We start from the raw sequence: 27,229 nt of genomic DNA, 5'->3' as shown, positions 1-27,229 counted from the left end.
TTAAAATAGGAGATTGTCCAGTCTGCCTGGAAGTTTCCATAATACTCTGTTATTTAAGCACATCACTTACCTATTTCACAATAAACTTGCCCTAAAGTGATAAATAATTTTTAATTATGTGGCTCCGGAATAATAATCTGATGAGGTTAAATAAAGTAGGTGGTGAATGATGTCCTAAGTACAAACTAAAAATGAATTATCAGTTGAAAGTAAGAATTGTGGAATTAATTTGTAAAGATGCTAGCTGAATAAAAGTGCGATGCATGTTACAAAATCTTCCCAAATTACAATTGATTGGAAATACATATCTATTTTTTTTAAAGATTTTATTTATTTATTTGAGAGAGAGAGAATGAGAGAGAGCGAGTACATGAGAGGGGGGAGGGTCAGAGGGAGAAGCAAACTCCCTGCCCAGCAGGGAGCCTGATGCGGGACTCGATCCAGGGACTCCGGGATCATGACCTGAGCCCAAGGCAGTCGCTTAACCAACTGAGCCACCCAGGCGCCCCCATATCTATTTTTATCTTACACTTTTAGTAGTGAATTGAATTCTTGTTACTGAACATATTAAGTGTATTAGATAGATTTTCCAAAATCTACTTATGTGATGTACTCTGACAAAAAAAGCAAAGGGGTAATTTTTAGTTTTAGTTTTTTTAGAGAGAGACGGTGAGAGAGCCTGCGCAAACGCGCAGGCGTGCACACACACACACACACCCAGATGAGCTGGGGGGAGGGGAAGAGGGAGAAGGAGAGGGAGACAGAAAATCTTTTTTTTTTTTAGTTTTTTTTTTATTATGTTATGTTAATCACCATATATTACATAATTAGTTTTTGATGTAGTGTTCCATGATTCATTGTTTGCATATAACACCCAGTGCTCCATTCAGTACGTGCCCTCTTTAATACCCATCACCAGGCTAACCCATCCCCCCACCCCCCTCCCCTCTAGAACCCTCAGTTTGTTTCTCAGAGTCCATAGTCTCTCATGGTTCATCTCTTCCTCCAATTTCCCCCCCTTCATTCTTCCCCTCCTGCTATCTTCTTTTTTTTTTTTTTTTAAACATATAATGTATTATTTGTTTCAGAGGTACAGGTCTGTGATTCAACAGTCTTACACAATTCACAGCGCTCAACATAGCACATATCCTCCCCAGTGTCTATCACCCAGCCACCCCATCCCTCGTCCCCCCCCCCACCACTCCAGCAACCCTCAGTTTGTTTCCTGAGATTAAGAATTCCTCATATCAGTGAGGTCATATGATACATGTCTTTCTCTGATTGACTTATTTCACTCAGCATAATACCCTCCAGTTCAATCCACGTCATTGCAAATGCAAAGATTTCATTCCTTTTGATGGCTGCATAATATTCCATTGTATATATATACACCACACCTTCTTTATCCATTCATCTGTTGATGGACATCTTGGCTCTTTCCACAGTTTGGCTATTGTGGACATTGCTGCTATAAACATCGGGGTACACATAATCCTTTGGATCCCTACATTTGTATCTTTGGGGTAAATACCCAGTAGTGCCATTTCTGGGTCGTAGGGTAGTTCTATTTTCAACTTTTTGAGGAACCTCCATACTTTTTTCCAGAGTGGCTGCACCAGCTTGCATTCCCACCAACAGTGTAGGAGTGTTCCCCTTTCTCCTCATCCCCGCCAACATCGAGATAGAGAATCTTAGGAAGGCTCCACATTCAGCGCAGAGCCTGACACAGGGCTTGATCTCAGGACCCTGAGACCATGACCTGAGCTGAAACCAAGACTCAGACAGTTAATGGACTGAGCCACCCAGGCTCCCCTACCTTTTTTTTTTTTTTTTTTTTTAAGAGCAAGAGCAAGAGAGAGAGAAAGCAAAAGGGTAATTTGAGCAAAGAACTATTCCTCTTGATATCACAGTGTATATTATTATATGAAATATTCTGAGATGTCCTGTATAACAGACACATTTATCCTTAATTTCCAAAATATATTTACTCACTGGGCTTTTTTCACATACAATTTTAATTTATAAGGAAATTTAGATCTCTAATCATATTAGAACAGGACTATAGATGTGAGAATTTTTCTAAAAAGGCTGCCTATAAATTATAATAAAATTCCAGTTTTATATGATGTTCAAAACCAATTTTTCCATTTTAATGATTTTAATAGTGGTGATCTTTCTAAGAGTATAGACACTTAGCCTCTCAACACTGTCTAAAAGCTTGATATAAATATGAATATTTCAAGTCCATGTAATGCTTTGCATTGAGTTCTAAATTGCCAAACTTTCCTTTTACATGTTACATGGTCCTTCACATATCCTGGTGACAAAGGTTCAGTTTTGGGTTGTGTTTTTGTAAGTCATTGTCATTCCTGTTGTTTATGAGTCATGTGTGGAATTTATCATCAGAAGACCTGTGTTTCAGTGATCACTTATCCTGGCTTTGTTTTGTAATGCCAGGCTACAAGAGGCAGGTTTGAAGGGGCAGTCTTTAAGAAAAAGCAATACTTATACCAATTAGAGATAGAAAATTAAATGCTGAGTTGTAGAGTCTTTCATAAGGAAGGGGCCCTGAAACTTAAGGTTCAGTAGCTTCACACCGAATCCCCCTCTCCAAAGTAATTCTTACTCTACCCACATCTAGTTTTTCCTTCCCTGAAACAGAATATACACACTCTGCATGTTCCAAACCCAATCTTTGCTAGCATGGTTCTCATAGCCTGGAATGAGATCCCATTTTCTTATTCTCTACCCCTCCAAAACCCCTTCACAGCCATATGTAATTTAAATTATGACAATTTCTTAAAATTTTACCAGATTCTGTAGTAGAAATGACTGTGCCTCTTCTCTTTTATCATATAGCATGTTTTTTTAAATTATATTACATGTATTTCTGCTTTCTAATTTTAATTTAATTTATATCTCTATGTTCTATCTTCCTAGAATAAAAGATCCTTAAGAATAGAGGCAATAGTTTTGTTCTCACTATATGGAATTGACTAGTAGATGCCCAACTTGTTTATTGAATTGAATTCATAAACTAAATACTATTAATGCACAAATTGCATTTGTGAGATGCACTCTCTGCCTTGTCTGACCAATGTCCATATGGAGGACACATTTATTTTGGAATCATAATTTAAGAGGAAGTATAGTTATTCAGATGACATTGAGTTTGCTACTTCCTGGGTATGTTACCTTGGACAAGTCAACATTTCTACCCTCATTTGTGAATGAGGATGATAAACTTGTATCTTAGTTTGATTAGGTGATTAAATAAATATATGTGTGTGAATCGTCATATAAAAGCTGACACAGATGTCTGCTCTGGTGGTGATGATGAGGAGGATGATTTCCTTCAGTGTTCTTCTCTTACCCTTCTAGTATAAAAGGCTAAAGGAATATGTGTATAATTCATTTTTTCCTCTATTATTTTTTTTCCTTTAGCTTGAGTACTAGACAAATGAAGGGCTTCAAAAACATGTAGATATATATGGTTGCAGATGCATAATTTGGGCACTCTCCTCTGAGTATCTTTTATTTTTTTTTTCTCATCAATTTCCATCCCCAGTTTCCACAATGACTATGTGACTTCCATCATTTTCCTTTAGACTCCTCCTCAACCCTCTTCTCTCTCTTCCTCACTGGATACCAAAAGAATCTCTTCCTTATAAATCAATAATTCATAATGACACAATTTGGAAGTAAATATTTGTGCAAACTTGAACAGGTATTTTTACATACACTATAACATCTGATCTTTTTTACCAAAACCAGTGTAGTTGTCTGCTGCAAACATGAGAATTTTCCCAGGACTACTGATGATGCTTCATTACTGGCTTGTCATCAACATCCTCAGTTTAGAGATGAGAAAATTGAGCTTCAGAATGGTTTGGTGCTCAAGGGATAAATCAGAGCCCTGAAATTTGAAGATTTATTTATTTATTTTAGAGAGAAGAAAGTGTGCACACGTGTGCACGTTTGTGTACACACACGAGCCGTGGGAGGGTCAGAGGGAGAGAGAAAGAGGGAAAGAATCTCAAGCAGACTCCCCGCTGAGCAAGGAGCCTGAGGCTGGGCTCAGCGGGGCTTGATCTCACAACCCTGAGACCATGTCCTGAGCCAAAATCAAGAGTCGAATGTTTAACCAGTTGAGTCATCCAGGTGCCCCCAGAGCCCTGAAATTTAAGTTCAGATTTCTCTTAACAGTCTTCTGTTCTGATTCACACAGAGCATCAAGTAAGAAGCCCTTTCTGCCTTTCTATATCAAAAATGATCTTTATGTCTTACCTTGGGCTTCTGAAAAAGTAGCACCTCTCTTTCTGTCAGTACTTCTTGTTGATTATTGGTCTTTGCTCTTCATTCCTTCTTGCTTCCCACTGGGTTTTTCTAATCAATTATCTTCTTCTTCTTTTTTTTAAATCTCTCTCATTCCTTGGCTCCTTTTACATAGCCTTAATACGTGTTCCTTGTTGACCACAATACATTATGTGGTGAGACAAAATTCTTCAAAAATAATTTGAACTATTTTTAGATGAGGGTTTCCTGGTCTTTAAGCTTCATCCTCGGAAAAGCTAAGTTCTGCACTTACCAGTGACTCTCTTCTAGCTATAGTGCTCATTGACCAGCTAATGTACACTTGTTAGAACTTGCCTCATTTGACATGTCTCAAAATTGACATTGTTGACTTCTCCCTCATTTTTAAAATTCTTACATCACTTGATTGAAGTGGCACCCTTTATCTTTCCTGGCTGTTCTGTTTCTCCTTCTCCTGGACTCTTCCTTTTCTTTCTTTGGTGCTTTCTTTCTTCTCCATATCCCTTAAATTCTTGTTTTCCATGGCTCTCTCCTGGCCCTCATTAGGGCCCTCTAATGTTTGAGAGTACATTAAAATAAATACTAATTGTACAGGTGCACACTGCTTTTTTGAAAAAAAAGTATACACATATGTAGCTATGTGTGTATATAGTGATTTGAAAAATACAAATTCATTTCAAAGTATTACTGAATTTATAATCGCATTCTCTCATTGCAGGTTTCCTTAATTATTAGATTAACTATTAGCAGTAAAACTATTATTATCTGTGATTCTGATGAACTTAAAATTTTAAACTTTCTCTTCATATTGAAAAATTAGAGTTTTTTTCATTTGGGACATGACGTTATTAAATACCTCTTCCATTTATATTTCTGCCATTGTGTGTTCATTCTCTATTATTTCAGTTCTCCCAAACTCCCCATGCCATTTACTACCTCATCTGAGTACCTTGTTTTCCCTCAATCAGGAATGCTTCTATTTTTAAAACTTCTATCTCCTTGCTTGTCAAAGATACTACTTAGAACAATGAAGCAGAAGTAGCACAATTGAATTAACTAAAAAACAAAAATGAGGGGAAGAAGTTTGTCATCGGTATATAGGGATGTCTCATGGAAGCTAAGGGCAAGAATAAAATTTGTCTCAGGAATGGACTAGAGCTTGTGTTTTCGTCACTTGCACCAGCTATTTATCATTATCTCTTGGGATCTCTCATGGGATTGTAGGCAGTTGTTGGCTGGCTCTGCCATGGCATGTAAGCTCAACTGCACTGGACTTAGCTTTTCCAAGGATGATGCTCATTGTAGCTGAAAGCTCACTTGGGATCGTTCACTGAATCACTTACCCACCGCTTCTTTATGTGGCTTGGGCTTCTCAGAGCATGCCAGATGGGTTCCAAGAGGGAACATCTTAAGAGTCAATGTTCCAAAAAGGTAGAAGTTGAAGCTGCTCGTCCTCTTAGGGGCTTTTCCCATAACTGACAAAATACTACTTTTGCCCTCTTCTGTTGGTCAAGGCAGTCAAAGGGCCAACCTAGGTTTAAAGAGGTAAAGAAACTCCACCTCTTAATGGGGGAGTGGTAAGAGTAGCACATAGTATGGGAACTGTTGTTACAGCCATCTTTGGAAAATGCCCCATTTCCTTCAGCCTGTGATTGAAAGCCATCAGTATTTTTGTTTATACCTCTCTTTTTGGCATCTACTTCTATCTTCTCTTTCTAGTCATCGACCTTTGCTATTCCCCAATTGACACTGTAAACTGTGGACTTCTTTTTTTTTTTTTTTTTTAATTTTTTTATTCTTATGCTAATCCCCTTACATTACAACATTAGTTTTAGATGAAGTGTTCCATGATTCATTGTTTGTGCACAACACCCAGTGCTCCATGCAGAATGTGCCCTCCTAAATACCCACCACCAGGCTAACCCATCCTCCCACCCCCAACTGTGGACTTCTTAAGCACAGTCTCCTTGCATATGTGAAGATTCTCAGCACCCACAGAGCTTGGCCAGACTTTGTCCTGCAGCTCTGAGAGAGAATCTGATGGACCTATTGGGACATAAGCATTGTCCATGTTTTAATCATCTATGACTTGGGAGCGGCTAGGTTTATGTGGCACAGACATGGTTAGTATTGACCTACTTTTTTGAGGGGGTGAGCATTTTCCACTTAAAATATCATAATCGTAACCCCTCCCCCTAAAGCATCTGCTACTGCCAGCGATGCTTACTAATTATTCAGAGTTCTGATTTAACATCACCTCTCCTATGACATCTATTCACTTCCTTGTTAAGTGTTACTCTGTCCTACATACCCCCATTAAATTTCGTAGATTCTTTAGCATTTATAACTTTGTGAATAATCTTTTTGCGCACTTATATGGATCCCTAACCCCCGAACTCCATGGTTTCTGGAGGATAGCATATATCTATATACAAGGGAGTAATTCAACCAGTGAAGATTATATCTACATCTATCTATATCTATATCTATATCTATATCTATATCTATATAGTAAAATATATATATATATACATATATAGTATGTATTTGCATGAGTCCTTGCTCTTAATTATTTTATGCCAAAATTGTAATTACTTAAGTAATTCATCATTACTTTGTCTTTATAATTGTTAGGATCAATATGTTAAGGAATGGTATTAAGGCATATGTGTACATTTCCTTGTATACTAAGTAACTCCTTCACTACTCAACCCATTTTTTTAGGATAATTCACACTACTCATTGCAAGATTGTAGTTCTCTGTGGTAATGAGCTGCTAATCAAAGTGATGTTATTTTCTAGTAATATGTACTGGAATTGACTCCAGTTGGTATAAATTAGGTTATACTAATATGCATTATACAAATTGTTTTGCATGAAAATTTTATGGGCACTGTGGTATAAGTTAATTCTTTTCTTTTCTAACTTACTTGTGATAATCTGACAGCAACTGATATTTAAATTAGAATAATTTGACAACTTGCTGATTTTTGCTGGAACTGGCAGAAATAAATGAATGAATTTATTGTTTTGGTCTCTGCACACTCCATGATTTGGCTGACTCCTGAAGCAGGCTCAGAAGTGTACAAGTCAAATACAGACATACTTCTAAATAGAGCTCGATCAAAAATGTCTACTCAGTATAGAAAATATAGCAATTTTTATAGTTATTTAAAGTTCAAAAATCAGTCTCTTGAAGAAACTCTTAAGTATCCAACAGACAAAAAGCAAAGCCAATTAAAGGATTTTACTTCACTTTCCTAAATCCATAATTTTCCTGAAATTTAACTGAAATATAGTGCAGAATGAGTAAATATCACAATGAATATTGTCTACATGGAACTTTCTCATTATATCTTATCCTATCACAGGTTTGATATATATATATGTCTTTAGTCAGATTTGAGTGTAAATTCAAAGATAAAAGAATATCAGTCATTCATATTAGATATAAACAGATATTTCCTTCTGAAAATATCTGAAATAGCTATGCATTATCACTGACTCGAAAGGATAATTTCTTTTTCGTAATAACCCAAATAGGAGAGAAATAAGCTATGTCATTTTTGATAACTTTTGGTAAGTAAAAAAAAACAAAAACAAAAACAAACTATTGTCACTTTAAAGGAGGCTACCTTGTAATAATGCTTTAAGAGAGTTCCTGAATTTCATCTTCTTGGCAAGTGAGTTATTCTTTGCAATAACCTGCAGAGCATGCTGACTAATAATGCTGTCCTCCCAACAGAAAATCCAATCGGATTTGACAAGTCATGAGATCAGTTTAGAAGAAATGAAGAAACATAACCAGGGAAAGGAGACTGCCCAAAGGGTACTGTCCCAAATTGATGTGGCACAGGTACATATCCTGCATAAACTAAGGAACTTCTTCTAGTTGCATATTAAAACGTGGTCTATGTTAGGCAATTTGGTCATTAGAAAAAGTCGGGATTAAGGGCATTATTGGAAAACTACAATATGATATATAAATAACATAGATCTTGGGGGGGGGTGTACATCTTAAGGATAAAGTAGGTTAATAAATTACCTTTTTTTTAGTATCACATTCAGAACAACTACTGAATTCTCCCAAATGTATGCATTCTTTGTGCTAGACAAGTGGAAAAAAAAATGCCTTACTTTTTAAAATCTTGTATATCTTCAGTAATAAAGAAACATCTATTAACAAAAATATGACTGCTTGTTGTTTGGAATGTGAAATTATACAGGTGCTTTCTTACATTGTCTTTACAGAAAAAATTGCAAGATGTTTCCATGAAGTTTCGATTATTCCAGAAGCCAGCCAATTTTGAGCAGCGTCTACAGGAAAGTAAGATGATTTTAGATGAAGTGAAGATGCATTTGCCTGCGTTGGAAACGAAGAGTGTGGAACAGGAAGTAGTACAGTCACAGTTAAATCATTGTGTGGTATGTATTTCTGGGGACAAATACACAGCTACTCCTTGCCTTTCCTTATTAAGCAGTCTGTGGGGGAAAAAAAAAAGAGGTATGTGATGATGATCTTCCTTTATAATAGAAGATTGTTTTCAGATAACTATAATAATTAATAATATGTAATTTTAAGAATAAGAACAGAAGTTTGCACAAGTGTGTTGAGAGACAAGAACTTTTACTGAAATAGTAGCCTTTGAATACATCCTCTATAGGTGTCTTTTTTGAATCTGTAATTGTTGAAGGATGATGCAGAATATCAGAGGAAGTCCCTCTGTTTAATTCTTATAGTACTTTGAATATGGAGCTCTTCCTCCAAACCCTGGTAGCTTTCCATTCAACATCAGTGCTGGACATGCACTGAAATGCCACCAGATCTCAAAGACAGAATAAAAAGGCATGGAAGGCATATGATTAGCCTGCAGCATAAATCTTCACAGGATTGTGGGATCTTGAGCTGTGTCCTTTGTTGCAATTATTGGAAATTCGCCAAGGCAGATGATGCCTCTGACAACATAAGGCTGAATTATCTACTAGAGTAATACCACTGTTATTATAACCCTTTGTTTGCTATGGGCTAAGAGTAGAAAGTCACACAAAATAAAAGCCCTGAATATAATTAACATTAAAGGTAAAAAAGGTTATCTAGTTAGTACTTTGTGTTTTACGTATTGTTTCTGCTTTTACTCCATAACATAAATTTAAAAGAAACTCTTTAGATGTATTTCAGTCATATTATTGTGAGTGGGAAAGTATCTTTAACACAAATTTTGTAGATATGTGTATTCCTTTGTGAAATTATGGAATTTTTTTATGCAGTGACATTCCTTCATAACACAGGCTGCATTTTAGTGGCATTGTTATTATAAACATTCCCACCCTGAAAAATAAAATTTGAACATCGTAATGTATAATTATTAGCTGGTATTAGATGAACAACATTAGGGATTTGTAGGAAGCTATCTCCTCTTAAATTATGCAAAAATAATCGAAATCAAAATGAGCCCAGTATACTACCATCATGATTAAATATATTCCCAAAGGGACAGCTGTTCCCTTCTATGACCAGGTCTCTACGGTACATCAGAAAACTGGTCTGCTAGTAAAGATGAGGTGAAAACAACCCTCCCTGCAACCAGCTGTGACTGTGCCCTGACCCTTTACAGGGAAACATTTTCAAGTTCTTGCTCAGTTTGGTCGGGGCTCTGGTTTAAATGTCAGGAGCAATTCAAGTAGTTCTTCCAGAAGGATATCTTTTCTTTACAACATTTATATATTTTTAAATTACTTAAGATGCCCTGCTGCATGCACTGTAATCATTGCCTTTGCCTTCAACATTTTTGTTTAATTAAAAAAAGTCTTGGAGTACCTGGGTGGCTCAGTCGTTAAACATCTGCCTTTGGCTCAGGTCATAATCCCAGGGTCCTGGGATGGAGCCCCGCATCGAGCTCAGCATCAGGCTCCCTGCTTGGCAGGAAGCCTGCTTCTCCCTCTCCCACTCCCCCTGCTTGTGTTCCCTCTCTCGCTGTCTCTCTCTCTCTGTCAAATAAATAAATAAAATCTTAAAAAAAAAAAAGTCTTCCCAACAGGAACGCAAATAAATATGAAGGATATTCCCCTCCCTCAGTGATACTTTCTCTGCATACTGAATGACATGGGGTTAATGGCTTTGGTAGTTTGGTACTAATGATACTTTGAACGTTCAACATAAGGGTAAATCACGGAGATTTTTTTTTAATGTTTAAAGAATAAATCATTAGAAAATATCTCTGATTCCAAAATTCACACAGTTGATTCCCTCCATACAGTTACTGATTGAATGTTTCTACATACCAAGATATATGTGTAATTTCTAAGATAAAAGTAAAATGAAGTAAAAAAAAATCATCTGGAAAGCTCAGACAAGAACCCAAAATTATTAGTCAAGGAATATTAACACAAAACAACCATCAAAGAAGGGATCAAGATGGAAATAGATTATGTACGTAGCTTTAATGAGTAAGATATTTGCTCAGCCTTTACAAAAAAAGTCTTTTTAGGCATTGATTTTAAACTGAGAAGAGAAAATAAACCCAAGTTTTGTTCTAATTCCAAAGAAGCAGCAATTACCTGCTAGTAACTTTATTTCTTAGTACCAATAAAAAGGGTAGTTGTTCACAATTACCACTGAAAAAATTAAAGCAACAATGTAAAGTATTATATATGCCGGTCTACATATATATACATATACATATGTGTTTGCATGCACGCATTCATACATACACATATCTTTCCAGGAAAATACTTTGTGTGATGACACTGCAGTGTACTTTTGTGAAGTCATACATGTGTTCCTTAGGGTTGTTATATATATGTAAGTTTTTAAATAATATTTTTGTGTCTGTCTATATTGAATTAATCAGCCCCATTAAGAAAATACATTTGTATAATGTAATTAACATATTTAAAATTACCTTCCTTCCTTATATATGACTTAATTTATGTTGAAATTATGATCTGGAAATTTAGATGTTTTATTCCCACTAAAATGTGTGAGAACAGCAATGAATGTGTCTGTCTTAGCCACCACTGATTGTCTAGGGAATCCAGTAATACCTGCTGTACTAGGCTCTCAATAAATACCTGGTGAAGGGGTAAATGAATTTTTCCAAATTCACAGCTAGCATTATATAACATTTGAAATAGAAATCATACAACTTTTAGGAATAATCATTACCAACTTGGATTGTAAAACTAAATATACTCATTTATGCATGTCTGTATATAATTGCAAATAGAAACATTAAATCAACAGACAATGCAAAAGCTAGATATTGGTCATAGCTGCAAAATCCTACTCCATTAAAACTGTAAACATGGAATGCCAATTAAGGTGATCTCTACTTCTCTTTCTTTTTATTCACTGTTATAGTGTAATTCAGACACTATTGCTTATTATTATGTTTTGTTTTATGTTTGAACTTAGAACTTGTATAAAAGTCTGAGTGAAGTGAAGTCTGAAGTGGAAATGGTAATAAAAACTGGACGTCAGATTGTACAGAAGAAGCAGACGGAAAACCCTAAAGAGCTTGATGAAAGAGTCACGGCTTTGAAATTGCATTATAATGAGCTGGGAGCAAAGGTGCGTGTGCACTGGAACCACAGACACGGGCTACTTACCACTTTCCTTCGAAATGGCAAAGCAAGAGGCAGTGATGATGCACAAATAATCTTAGAAAGTTTTAATCATTTTCTCTCCATGCATAGCTATGTACATACAGTTATGCATAGTCAGAGACAGAGATAGATTCCCATGTGCAGTTCTTATTAAGAAACAATAACTAATCAATAAGGATCTTTTTTCCAATCTACATTAAAAAATATGTACAGCTCAGAGAGATTTTTATTGGCCCATTGGATAATTCTAAAAGGGTTTCTTTGTTCTAAATTTGGCCTTCTCATTGGATAAATTTACTTGTGATGATTTAAAGGCTAGAGCCTTTTATAAACTAATGACCTTACTTACATTTAGATACAATGGAGTTGACACATTCCACATAGACTACATTAGGTGTAATAGAGTTGTCACAGTCCATAGAAGTTATTTCCCTGTGTGGCAAGCCTTGTATAATCCACCACATTTCGTTAATAAGGTAGAATGGATAGCCAGTTGAGTCCTATTGCTCTACGATTAGTTTTTTTCTATTTTTGTCCTGATAGAGTCCAATGACCAATTCCATGTCACTGTTAATTAAGGATGTTTACATCTCTCTATCCCCTTTCCAAAACAGTGGAATGACTAGGGATAGTTATCTCAATTCACTCAAGTCAAATATTCTCTGTATATTTCCTATAGATTTAAAACTTTGATGATTCAAAATAATGATAGTAATCATAAAAAGTAGCCATAAAGGCATGCCTTGTCAACATCAAGGACTGACCTGTCCTTTTCTATGCTATTCTTTTACATTACTCTATGCTACTATTTACATTACATTTCTAAAATATTTTTTAGTGCTCAGCTAATCTTTAAACTATTAACATAGTAATAAAATAATCATTTGCTTAAAAAATGGCGATAGTTTGACATATTATGTGGCATTTGAGAGAATATGTGTATTTTATTAATAAATACCATGCTTATTTTCTTAAATTTATGCAAATAAAGTTATCTATCTATTTGTTGGCATTTATGGCCATTTACGAATAAATACAAGCTTAAGTCCTTTAAGCAAGATTCTTTACATGAGGAGTACTGAGGGATGGTTTCACTCTCCTAATGCTTACTGGGGAAAGATGAATGAAATAAAATAAGGGCCAAAGCAGAAAAAAATAAAAATGCATACATTTTAATTTCATTCTGACTGAAAGAGATTTACTGGGTTCAATGGGGAGAACAGAGTATATTTTCATGGCTCAAGTTCTCAACTTTATTAAATATAACATCAGTGAGAAAACTATCGCTTCATCTTTGACACAAATATAAATTTTTGTCCATATTTGTGAAGTAGCCACGCAGACACAGATTTCTAACATTTCACCCTGTGAGCAGATAGATAGTTGGATCTTAAAGCTACTGATTGCAACTTACTTTTCACTGAGAGAAAGTTAATTTTAGATTAAAATGGAAATCTGGAAATAACTATTCATATTAGTTGATAATCTTTATCTTTATATTTTAAAAACCTTTGAATTTATATTTCACATATTTTGAAAGAGAGCCAACTGTCATGTTATGGCAAAGTATTTTCCTTCTCATTGGATCAAAAAGTAGGGAACACTGATACGCAGTAAATAGCAAACCATGAGGATAATCTTAGAATAAAATACGTTTCACCAGCTTGTCTAGCCCACCAAGCTACCTCTGGAATAAAAGACCCTTAAATCCTTCTGGAGAAGTTTATCATTGTGTTAAAGATAACCACAGAGGGCAAAGTTGTATCTGCACTTGGTATCTCCTCTAGTATTTATAGACCTTTACAGGTGCCACTTGTTCTATATTTAACATCAATTGAAGAATCTCTAATAGTAATCCTAATTCTACAATTTGTTAATTTCTGGAAAGCTATTCTCTATACTCGAGTTTATAGTTTGACCTCTGTGACTTTACATTAAAATAATGTATTACTGGATACCTTTTTATTAAGAAAATGTATATTTTGGAAAAAGGTGGTTTCTTTGTTTTTTCAAATATAAACTGTTGTCTGGGCCTTCTTTTTCCTTTTGCCTTGGAGAATTTGCACAAAATCTTTGCCTTTGCAAAAGTAAATTTTGCATGAAATAGTCATTGAATTTAAAACAATAAAAATGACGTGAGAAGACTGTTAGTGCCCCGAGTGAATTATAATTAGGAAGTGAATGACTCTCCCAAAGATGTAAAGCCCTATTTAACCCTGAAAATATACTTTTGAAAGTTTATGTTGATTTAGTCATTTGGTACTAATAATATCATTAAAGCAAAATGAAAGATGACTAAGAAATCATACTTCGCTTTAATAGCATGAGAGAATACAGCAAAAATGTAGGGCAAAAAATTGTTTTTGAAATAAAGATTTAGAAACATTAGTAATAGGGTGGGGGGATGGGTTAGCCCAGTGATGGGTATTAAGGAGGGCACGTACTGCATGGAGTACTGGGTGTTACACGAAAACAATGAATCATGGATCACTACATCAAAAACTAATGATGTCCATTTGCAGCGACATGGATAGAACTGGAGGGTATTATGCTGAGCGAAATAAGTCAATCAGAGAAAGATATGTATCATATGCTCTCACTGATATGAGGAATTCTTAATCTCAGAAAACAAACTGAGGGTTGCTGGAGTGGTGGGGGGGTGGGAAGGATGGGGTGGCTGGGTGATGGACATTGGGGAGGGTATGTGCTCTGGTAAGTGCTGTGAATTGTGTAAGACTGTTGAATCACAGACCTGTACCCCTGAAACAAATAATACATTATATGTTAAAAAAAAAAAAAAAGAAGAAGATAGTAGGAAGGGAAAAATGAAGGGGGGGAATCGGAGGGGGAGGCGAACCATGAGAGACTATGGACTCTGAAAAACAAACTGAGGGTTCTAGAGGGGAGGGGGGTCAGGGGATGGGTTAGCCTGGTGATGGGTCTTAAAGAGGGCACGTATTGCATGGAGCACTGGGTGTTATGCATAAACAACGAATCATGGAACACTACATCAAGAACTAATGATGTAATGTATGGTGATTAACATAACATAATAAAATAAAAAAATGTAAAAAAAAATTAAAAAATAACTAATGATGTATTGTATGGTGACTAACATAACATAAAACAAAATTTAAAAAAAGAAACATTAATAATAAAAAGAATATATATATAAAATGTTGTTAAGTCAGGTATTCCTTCTCTAAGAAAATATTGTCTGCATCTTAATCTTTGAAGCACCTTCAACAACACTGGTTTCATTTGACAAAATCAAACAAAGATATCTTTATTATTATTATTATGTAAAACAGACAAACACTTCTAGTTTAATTATCTTCAAAATTTATATGGTTGTACTTGCCTCAATTCAATGTATGTTACTTTTTTGTTAGCTCATCTGCCATAACAAAATACCATAGACCAGTTGGCTTAAACAATACACATTTATTTCTCACAGTTCTGGAAGCTGGGAAGTTCAAGATCAAGGTGTTAGCCTAGTGAGGACCCTCTTTCTGGCTTGTAGAAGCCACATTCTCATTGTGACCCCTTCTGGTGGAGGGGGAGGGAGAGGGAAAAAGAAGGAGCGAGGAAATGGGGTGGAGTGGGGGGCGAGAGAGAGAGGGAAAGGGATCTTTCTTCTTCTAATAAGGCCACAATTCTATCAGATTAGGATCTTACCATTATGATCTCATTTAACCTTAATTACTTCCTAAAGATCCTATATCCAGGTGCAGTCACGCTGGGGGTTTGGGCTTCGATGTATTAATTTTGGGGGGACGTAATTCAGTGCATAGCACTTTTTATTTGTTTATTAGCATCAATTTAGCTTAATGGTTCAATGAATAAAACTTGAATAGTTTCCAGTGTGGCTTCTCTGTGCTTTGATTTTTATGGAAATGTACGTCAGTAGCAATAGTCTGTCAGCCTCATGTGCATTTTCCCATGAACCAGTGACTGAGGCATTTTACTGCAGGTGGCACTCTTTTAAATGTATCTCTTTTCCACACACATACACACACAAAAGTGTAAAACTCAATTTTCCTTAAGATGGCAGTGTCTCCTGTTTTATTAAAACCTATTTAGCTGGATATAAACAAAATAGAATAAATAAAAATCAATAATGCATTAGCTCTGGGAAGATAGGATTTCTTTGAAATATTGAATCTGGAACTCTTTTTCTACCAATAGCGCATAGCAAAAAATAACTACGCATGGAAACACACTGTAAGATATATATTTTTTCTCCCACACACAAATAAAAGTCTTGCAGTCAAAAGGGCAGATGCTTTTACTTCCCTGAAGGGGGATATCTGTAAAAAGAAAAAAAATTGAATTTGCAGCCTCAGCAACTAAACATTTTTTTTAAAATGTACAGACACCTCTGTTAAAGAAACTAACACATTTTGTTGAGTATTTGGAATTCATATCAAAGTTTCAGTGTATTTATTTTGATTGTAGCATTTTAAATTCTTTAAAGATATGCTTACTTGGGCATTTTTCATGCTTATGGCTGGATTCATGCTTATGGCTGAATGTGTTTGGGTGTGTGTGTGATTGTGTGTGTATAGACAGATAGATTGATAGATGGATCAGAAGAGTTTCTGGGCTTTTTATTAAACCAACCAACCTAGACCCTGAACACTCACAAATTGTAGGCACATCTGGAGAGGTGCTGAAAAAGTACATATTTGTTAATCCTCCATGTGAGAATGTGGATGAATTTGATTTTGAGGATTTTAGTTCTAAACACTGAGAACTGGAACACAAAATCAGATCATGATTTTCTCTATTAATAAGGGTGAAAATTTTGTTTTGGAATTTTTTTTTTACCTCCATTGAATGGTAAAATATGTTTAAAGGGGAAGTGACTTATTCTTTGTGTTGTTTCTCTGCAGAAGTAAGACACTTAATAGATGCAATGACAATAAAATTGACCATTTTAAGTGTTACGAAAATAATTTTGCCTCTTGAGAGAAACCATATTCTTCCCCATTTTGATTCCTTACCAGCAAGAGCAAACCTCATTTGTCTGTAGAGGATTGTAAACTTTGCCTACCCATTTGACAGATGACTGAAGGTTTTCTAAAAGAAATCTCTCATTTCTTCAGTTGTACTTATATCATTCAGTATATTTAAAAAATTTGACCATAAATTCTTTTTATTTGTATTGATGAAAATAATTACAGCTTTTTTTTTTTTCCCTATCCAATACGGAACACAGCCTTTTGGAGAAAGAATCTCATCTTTCCTAGACTGTGTTTATTCACCATTAATACTGAGACTATACAGTTTTTCTAAAATACTATTTTTAACATGTAAGAAAAAGGTTGTTTTAAAATGACAGAAATATTAAAGTTCCTATTAAGTGACTATACCTAAACCTGAATTGAAGGGGTAAACTAACTTACATTTTATTGTCATTCTTTTCAGGTGACAGAAAGAAAGCAACAGTTGGAGAAATGCTTGAAATTGTCCCGTAAGATGCGAAAGGAAATGAATGCCCTGACGGAATGGCTGGCAGCTACAGATACGGAGCTGACGAAGAGATCAGCAGTTGAAGGAATGCCTAGTAATTTGGATTCTGAAGTTGCCTGGGGAAAGGTAAAACCCTTATCACTGAAGGTTATTTTTAACACACCAAGAAACACACAGTAATGTGAATTTATAAGGAGCTATTAATGTGCAACAGTGGTGGAAATACAAGCATTATCTTGCTTCACTTTCCCTTTCCTCAGAAATTCATCAGTAGCACTTAACTCTGTATTTCTGAATCATGGTGAAACCAGCGGGCCGCTTTATTTAGCAAGAATCTCCCCAAAGCTTGTTTAGAATTAGGTAGGTTATGAATAAGTCCTTAAAAGTACATTCATCATTAGTCAGAAGGTGAATCCAAAGATGAGATTCAGCATTCCCTAGCTTGCCTCAGACAGACTGCTTTAGAGGGATGCCACCACTATGACCAGGGCAGGGATGTAGAGACTGCAGACAGTTGGGCTGGACAGGACTCGTAAGAGTAGCAGATTGCTGACGTCATAATTTAAAAAAAGTACTCAAGGGATCTATGCAGCCACTGTCATTTCTGCTGCCAAAGAGCCCAGGCTTTCTTTAATCTGAGCTGGTAAATTCTTGCTCTGTCTCTTGACAGCCAGTCAGATATTTTTGCTCCCCTAAAATGTAAGGTCAGGACACTTATAGCGTCATATTTTTTTCAGTTGATTCATTACTAGATTACTTGAAAGTGCATTGATATAAAGGAAACAGCCAATATTGATAATGTGTTTCACCTTAACCTTTGCTGAGCCATTAGGCATTAAAAATAAATAAATAAATAAATCACAGCTGCACTCTACCCCGTTGGTTCTTTTAAATTAGCAAACCCTTGCCTGTATCGGTGAGATGTTAAAAAGATCTGTGCTTTATTTCTAATTCAACAAGGCTATTTAAGTTATCCAAAGTTGGGAAATTTTAATTGCATTATGTAAAAACTTTACAATCATACAATTCCACCAAAACTGAAAAACGATTTTCTCTACGTAAATTCAGAGGACAAGTAGATGTAAAATGTTGTTACATAAATATTTTTCAAGTAAATAGTGGTAAATGATTTCTTTTTCTTCCCTCTCAGAATAGATTTGTTGGTAGAGATAAGATTTTGAGTTGTATTTTTTAGCTCAAGATCATATATGTTGTGAGATTATTTTAGTAGCAAGTATAGAGGGTACAGGCTAAAAATTAAAGTGGCCTTATTTTTTTTCCTTATTACCCAAACAAGTATTATATTCTGTGTGTGTGATAATTTGGTTTGAACCAATGGCAGTCATATACTTAGATGCAGGCTAGGCTGCTGTAAGAAATAAGCAAAAAATGCCATGGCTCCAAGAAGATAGCAGTTTATTTCTATCTCATTTAAGGTGGATAGTTTTGGATAGGGGAAGTAGTTTTGCTCCATGAAATTCTCCTAAGAGGTAGGGCCCTTTCATCTCATCGCTCTGCAGTCCTCTGGGTATTAGTATTTTTATGGTAAAACTTGCTCACCACCACACCTCCCTCCCAGCCCACAAAAGGAAGGGAAAACTGGAAGTGGAGGACACCAGCTCTCTCTTAAAGGTGTGTTATAAAAGCTCTGTGCATTATTTTACCCATCTTTCACTTGCCAGAAGTTAGTCACATGATGATATTTAGCTTCCAGGGAAGATGGCAAAAGATGGGTCCTAACTGGGTGGATGATGTATTCTGCTAAAATGTTGAGTAGATTTTGTTTGAGAAAGAGAGAATACATTCTGGGGGACACATAACAGTTTTGGCCATGGCAGTATCATCCCTGCATTTTGCATCGTAAGATAAAGGTTGATAAATACTGAGGCTTCTGAGTGGCTCTCTCTGTTGAGCCTCTGACTCTTGGTTTTGGCACAAATCATGATCTCGGGGTCCTGGGATGGAGCCCTGAGTGGGGCTCCACCCTGAGGTTGGAGCCTGCTTAAGATTCTCTCTCCCTTTGCCTCTTTCCCTCCCCCCGCTTTTGTTGGTGCTCTCTCTCTCTCAATCAATAAAATCTTTAAAAAAAAAGGGTAGAGAAAGACCTCCATCATCTGTTTCTCTTTGTAAAAACCCATGTCCTACTGATGACAGTTTCTACCATTAAGTACTCATAAACAAACAAGAAGGACCAGACAATCCTTATGGTTTGAGGATGAAATATAGTAAAAGGTGCAGGGGGCAAGTAGTAGTACGTGCAGAGGATGCGTGAAAATCATCTAGGCTTTCTTCTCAGTCACCCTCCCCTTAAAACACCCTCCCCTTAAAAATATCTCTGATTGTTCATATCCAGTTTAATGGGTATATTAGTTTGCTGGGTCTGCTGTAACAGCATTCCACAGATGGGTAGCTTAAACTGCAGAAATTTATTTTTTCCCTGTTCTAGAGGCTGTGAGTCTGAGGTCAAGGTTTTGGCAGGGTTGGTTTGTTCTGAGGCCTCTCTTGTTGGCTTGTGAATAGCTGTCTTCTCCTGTGTTATATGATCTTCCCTTTGTACATGACTGTGTCCAAATTTCTCTTGTTATAAGGACACTAACCATATTGGATTAGGACCCACCATGATGACCTTATTTGACTTAATTGCCTCTTTAAATTTCCTATCTCCAAATTTGGTCATATTCTAAAGTCCTGGGGTTAGGACTTCATCATGTGAACGTTGAGGGGACTCATTTCAGCTCATAACAGTGGGGTAGCTTTATAAATATAATTTGGAATGCTACCGTAATTGTGCACAAAGGAATAGAGCTAAAAGTAAAGGGGGTTTTAAAAATTCTGACTACAATTTACAACTGACTGAGGTGAAACTATGAAAGTATGCCACACAAGAACTCTGAATTCCACAGTCCCCATAAGGTCATTGAGTAAGCCACCTAAGGAGATATTTTTGCATTAACTTCACCATAGAATCATTAAAATATCATACTATCATATAATTAGCTTGGCAAACATTTCTAGATTATTCTTGTCATATTAGAAGGCTTGAGTGGTCTGGAGCTGTGTCAGCTTATTGAGTCCATCTGGAAAGTATTTTCCATAAACCAAAGAACAATACTAATTTGAGATCCAAAAGGAAAAAAGCATGGAAAAGTGGCATTTCTTTTATATATTAATTTACCACTTTTTCTGGATCTCTTGAAACACTAAGCTACTAATAATATACTCTAAGACCCCTTAATGGTCAAGTAAAAGTATACACATTTGCATCCAAATTACATGCTTTGTTTAATAAAATCACTTGGAAGGTGCTGAAAGCTTTTTCAAAACTCACAATCATATAATAAAAACATGTGACCTACAGATCTAAAGCAGTCACATTTATGACAATTTTTTAAGAGGAAAAAATCAAACTCATACATGAAACCCCATGATTCCTTAGTACATTCTCATTTCACATGCTGTCTTGGTAGATGGAGAACTTGACTCCAACTGTTAGTCTTGTCTGCTATTTTAAAGAATAAATGTCAGATTTTTTCTTCAAAATAAATTGAGTATTCATTTAAATGCAGTGCATTGAATGTACTTGCCAATCATTCCAAGTATTTTTGACTTGGAGAAAATTTGAATATGTAGAGTCAATTTATTTTAAAAGTGTTTCATTTATTTCTACTGAATTTCAGTTATGTAGATCTAAAAAATTGTCTTTATATATAAAATATTTGAATGTCTAAATAAGAATAATCTTATACATCAAATTTAGTTACTAATGAAGTATTTACTTAACCTTTAGTTTATTCAAACAGCATACTTTCAAATATATTGACTACAATTAAATCCTTTGAGCTTTACTTCTACTTTAATTACACTTATTTATTGTGTATCTAGTTCCAGAAAAAGATTATTTAGAGTAGCTTATAGAGATACATATGATTCATCTGGTCAAGCACAAGTAAATTAGAGAACTGGAGAAAGGGAAATTTATAGTAGGAAACTTTGCACAGGAATATACCCACAATATCCCGTGGATAGCGGAATAGGCAGAGGAGACTAAAGCCTCAAAATCTGGCACCAAGCTGGGGTGCCTGGGTGGCTTAGTAGGGTAAGCGTCTGGCTCTTGGTTTCGGCTCAGGTCATGATCTCATGGTCATGATCTCAGGGTCATGAAATCAAGCTCTGCATTGGGCTCCACGCTGAGCACAGAGTCTGCCTGAGATTCTTTACCCCTCCCTCTCCCTTCCACTCTGCTCCTCCCCCAGTGTGCACTTGTTCTCTCTCTCTCCCTCTCTGTCTCTCAAATATTTAAATAAATAAAATCTAGGGCGCCTGGGTGGCTCAGTCGTTAAGCGTCTGCCTTCGGCTCAGGTCATGATCCCAGGGTCCTGGGATCGAGTCCCACATCGGGCTCCCTGCTCTGCGGGAAGCCTGCTTCTCCCTCTCCCACTCCCCCTGCTTGTGTTCCTGCTCTCGCTATGTCTCTCTCTGTCAAAAAAATAAATAAAATCTTTAAAAAAATAAAAAAATAAAATAAAATCTAAAAAAGAATTTGGCACCAAGCTTCCTATTGGGCAAAATAAAAAGTAAACATTTTTTTTTTTTTTTTACCATGCTAAGAACACTTAACTTGAGACCTAGCCAGTTAATATTTTTTAGGTGTACAATATTGTTAGCTATAGGCAAAACATTGTACAGCAGATCTCTAGAATTTATTTATTCATCTTGTATAACTGAAATGGAAGTAAACATACTTCTGAGATTCAAAGTGTTGAAATTATTAAAACTATCATTAAAATAGTTTTAATGTGCTAATGAGAGTGTTTTTCTAAAATTTAGATACAGAATAAAAATTAGACAGGATCATAAATGAGATAGTACCTTGATTAATATTCTTATAATAAACATAATAAAAAGGTTTATGTTGCCATTTTTCTCTCAGCATGCTTCCATGAGCCTGACCCTGGACTTTCCGTGTCTTCTTCATGAATGAGTATCAGGAGTTTGGCACTCCAGGGTCCTTTTGATAGGCCAATGATGTTTTAGAAATGAACTTTCCAAAACAAAAATCTCTCATTTAGGTTTTACTCCTGATCCAAATTCTATAGTCACATGTTCATAGGTTTTAGAACACACAGCTCTCCCAAAATATACTGAGTGCTATATGAAACATTTCAAAATGTTTAAAAGTACCATCTACTTGGGGAAGACTATAAACCTGAGAATCTCTTAGGTATCTCAAATCAGACTTTTGGTGGTCTCAAGAAGAGAAAGAATGAGAGAACTTCCAGAAGTAGCTAGGATAGGATGGTGGCAAGGCTGATTACCTGGAGACACAGCTGGAAGCAAGAAAAACTGTCCTGTCAGCTCCCACCATATACTTATGCTTCCAGACTTCAGTTACAGAGGAAAAAATGAACACATTTAAAAGGTAGTCTAAAGTTTTAAAAGGTAAAAAAAAAAAAAAAAAATTAAAGTCAACAGGAAGCAGACATTTTAGAATAATAACAGAAATGAGATAAAAGTTTAATAATGGGAGTTGAAAAGTTATTCCTAAAGCTCAGTAGCCCTTTTCCTGTATTTTGAAGTTCAAACAGTCTACCTCATTAAAGTGGTGATAAAAAGGGAAAAATTAATATTAAGATTTTGAGGGGCACCTTGGTGGCTCAGTTGATTAAGCATCTGCCTCTTGATTTTGGCTCAGGTCATGATCTCAGGGTCGTGAGATTGAGTCCCATGTTGGGCTCTGCACTGGATGTGGAGCCTGTTTAAGATTCTCTTTCTCCCTCTGCCCCTTCCTGCCCCCTGCTCAATCTCTCTCTCCCTCTCTCTCTCTCTCAAAAAAAAAAGAGATTTTGTAAGTGTGGATCACTCCTACCTGCATGGTCTGGACAACAGAAATGGCTTGAGGAAACTGTAACTGTCATGTTTGTGACAGTTTCAGGATTAGACGTTGTCCCTCTTCATACCTTACAAATCTCTGTTAAAGGAGTTTGCCAGGTTGAGATCAGAAACACTGATGTCTATAGAGTAGAAACAGACACAGTGGAAGGAAATGGTAAGGCAAACTAGAAGAGATTAGTAGCACCTGGGGAGTTTGAGGACCAGCACTGCACAGGATCCCTGAGCTGTCATGACAGCTTCTATCTTCTTGAACTAGTGCATGGGCATTAACAATTTCACTTGCCAAGAGAACAAGGAAAAATGTGTTTTGTTCACTGGTGTTTCCCCTGCACATAAAATAATAACGACTCATAGTGCATGCTCAGTAAATATCCATTCAATAAAATAAATTGCAATTTAAGAGATGACAATTAAAACATAATGACAAAACTTTTTTTTGAGAGAAGAGAAAAATGCCGATGTGCTTCGAAAACTATGGTAAGTTTTAGAACAAATGGAAACATAAACAATCATCTGATTAAATACTCTCATTTTATAGATGCAAAAATAGAAGTCCTGGCACACAGCAAACCCACAACTAAAATCCAATGCTATCTTTGACTTCATTAGCTTTTTCCCACTATAATTATTGTTAGAATTCATATTTTCTTATAATTTTAAGGTAATCTAATTCTAAAGTGACAAAAAAGTTGTTCGTCATTCACAATAAGAAAAATATACACAGTGGCTAAATTTAAAGTGCAGATTAAATAAGTCTGCATGAAAATAATAAAATGACAATCCTGTGTGCATTTGTCTTAACATCACTTGATTAGTTTGGATATAAGTCAGTTGATTCTCAATATCCCATTATGGCTTCAATTATTTAGCATAGGAATTGAGCACAAAAAATAACTGTAGGAAAGTAAATAGTTATATGATTAAATAGAAGTTTGTATCTCTGATGATCATTATGTTTGGAAAATGTAAGCTTCAGCAAAATTTAATCCATATGATTTTCTGATGTAACCACTAGCAGATTTCATGTATTCCCAATTTAGTTTCAGTAGTCAAAAATTCAAAGCCACTTAAATAATTCAGCTATATTAAAGCCCTTTTAATATTCACAGTGTTATATAAAAATTAAAATGATCAAATATAATTCCCTGGAAAAATTATTTCAGTTCTTTAATACTTTAAATCCATCAGCTTTTGGAGAGTTCATATCTCCTATTTTTCATAAATTGACCATTAGATTTTATTAACAGTAGCGTTGGGATACTGAGAGTTGCCTGAAAGAATCACACATACACACAAATGTTGAATTCAATTCAGGGTGTTAAATAATGCAAAATAATTGATGTCTAAAAAGCCACTTATATAATAAGTCATTGTGATTTTCATTTTGATTTCAGGGACAGATTTTTATAATATTCAACATGAGGAAGAACAGTGATAAGTTTCCTCAATTATCTTTCTGCTGTCACTTCAGTCCTAAAATTTAATGACAATCACCCAATAAAATCTTGTGACAGAATGCATCATTTTGTTTGCCAATTGGTTCTCAGCATTGGCTGCACATTGAAATCACCTGGGAAAATTTAAAAGCCTATCAATGCCTGGAGCCTACACCAGAAATTATGATTTAATTGGCCTGAGTGTGACCAGTGTCTCTAATAATTCAGCAAAGTTTGAGAACCACCAGATAATGCAATACAAGTACTCTTACTAGGTCTACATTCAGTTTAGTCAACCATGTCCTGTATTTTTTTTTTAAACAATTACCTTTCACAGTTGAAAGAGATCTGGCCCCTGGTCCTAGATTATCTGGATAATTGCTTCAACTCATCACTCCTCTTAGCTATAAAAGCATGAGAACTATTACTTATTTCTAAAGTCTGTTACACTATCATCCCCATGAAAAATTGCATATCTTTTTTTAAAGCGAGCATAGTAATTTATCTGTGAAGTGAAATAACACTAGCAGACCATTAACTTGGTAAAATGAATGCATCAAGCAGCTGTTACTTAGAAAATAGAACATCTGTTAAATGCCATTGGAGTCACTATTCACTGTCATTATAGTTATAGCTATAATTTCTGTTCTGCACATTCTGCTTTCATGAAATTCTTCTTTAATAGACAATACATTATTAATAAAAAGTCAATACACATTGCCATAAAATCCACTATTTAATGTTTTATGTTCTTTTTTGATTTATCATTATATTATTCCGTCACATTAGCCTAATAATAAAATGTGTCCTAAACCTCTAGCCATGACAGAGAAATGTAGGGACCTGCAAAAACAATTAATATCATATTTTATCACATTTAAGACATTAGATTGTATGATACACCATTGATTTAATGACAGCTGTTGTAGATCAAAAGAAACACCATCATCTTAAACATAAATACAAATTCTAAGTGTCATGTCAATTTCAGAAACCTTAATATGGGAGAAATGCATTTTAGAATAGCAATAATGTAATTTTTAAATTCTTTTCCCATAACTATATTTTGTACCTAGAGGTGAAAGAACTCTCTCCCATTCCTGATGATCAGAAATGGTATAATTATGTGGACTAACAAAATGCAGAATCCACTTGGGAAGGGGAACATTTTAAAACATCCTTTTGGGTGTGTTAGTTAACCCTTTATCCATATTAGAGGGAACTTGCATAAGAGATTAAGAAAGAGCTAAAATAAACAAGAATTCAGTAGCATTTTAGTAAAGGGAGGAAGATATATGGAAATGGTATTGTGGCACTTTTTTTTTTTTTTTTTTTAACTAAATGTGGGACTGAATGACGATAGAACCTATGGGACAGGAGACATTTAGAGATTAAGAAGGTTGGGGGAGGGGAGTGGGAATGATAGTAAGTCAGAGGAGTTATCTTGAGAATCTAAGTCACTGGGAAATTCCAGGAAAACTTTTGGAAGCCATTGGACGTCTGAAAATGTGAGAGGTCAAGCCCAAGTGGGCTATGTTTCTCTGCTCCTGTCAGAAAATAGTTGTGGATGTGTTTCTGTGGGATCAGATAATTAATCTTACACTTTTTACTATTTCACCTTTAAATAAAATTAACAAAAATGTTTCCATCTCATGATGGTGTGATCATTAGAAACCAACAGAATGAGTTTTCCCATCCTGCTAACCCATCAGTGAAATGAATTGATAAGCTGATGAGTGAATCCTGAACCTAATGCCATTTTAAATTAGACTCGGGTGATTTAACTTTCAGATATGAAGAATGAATCAGAATGTATTTTCCATCCTTCACTTGAACACATGGGTATCTTTATTAGAAGTTAACCTATGCCACCCCTTTTTTATTCTAAGGAAATTGGAGTAGGATTTGAAAATTTCTATGGCTAGGAAGAAGTCGACAACAAATTTATGTCTTTGAAATCATGGAAATTAGTGTTTAATATTTCTACTCTATGCTGGAACTGGTATCAAATGTTACAAATTAAACATATGGACAGTAAAAGTATGTTAGATTTTATGGCAGTTAATATTTGAACCGAGTAGTACTCTTAGCTGATATTTTTTCTATGTCATTAAAAACCCCTGGTGCCAAGCGTGTAGTTCACATTAAGCTGCTGGTGAAACTCCCAAAATTAGACTTATGGCCGTGTCATAGGTCAAAATAAAACTGAATGTGCATAATTTTGTTTTTTACTCAGCCTTAAAATCAACCCTAGAAGCTGTCACATTACCACAAGATTGAAAAAAAAAAAAAATCCCTAAAAGTTGAGTTACGACTTCATCAATTTAGTCACTGAATTTGAACTTGTCCATTCATTAGGGTAGACCCTTCAGAACCTTCTCCATCCCTCACCCAACACAGTAGCCAAAGAAGGCATGCGTGCTGAGGATTGGATTGGATTGGGTGCTTTTTAAGAGAAGGAAGTATCATGTTTGAGCAACTCTTTCTCCCCATCTCACCAACCGCTT

General features: G+C 35.5%; 1 protein-coding gene across 10 annotated transcripts in view; it reads left to right on the top strand.

The window, feature by feature from the left end:
• Positions 1 to 27,229, top strand: part of DMD (dystrophin) — a 2,113,108-nt gene that overhangs the window by 871,656 nt on the left and 1,214,223 nt on the right. For all 10 annotated transcript variants that reach the window (XM_064573900.1, XM_064573902.1, XM_064573903.1 and 7 more), the window contains 4 exons: positions 8,060 to 8,170; positions 8,566 to 8,739; positions 11,729 to 11,884; positions 17,350 to 17,520. In XM_064573900.1, the coding sequence (XP_064429970.1) occupies positions 8,060 to 8,170; positions 8,566 to 8,739; positions 11,729 to 11,884; positions 17,350 to 17,520 (612 nt within the window). The remainder of the gene's footprint in view (positions 1 to 8,059; positions 8,171 to 8,565; positions 8,740 to 11,728; positions 11,885 to 17,349; positions 17,521 to 27,229) is intronic.

Source organism: Mirounga angustirostris, unplaced genomic scaffold, assembly GCF_029215605.1.
Source record: "Mirounga angustirostris isolate CCGP_5_RB_7025 unplaced genomic scaffold, mMirAng1.0.hap1 SCAF_11, whole genome shotgun sequence".
Lineage (NCBI taxonomy): Eukaryota > Metazoa > Chordata > Mammalia > Carnivora > Phocidae > Mirounga > Mirounga angustirostris.
This window is presented reverse-complemented; position numbering and strand designations above follow the sequence as displayed.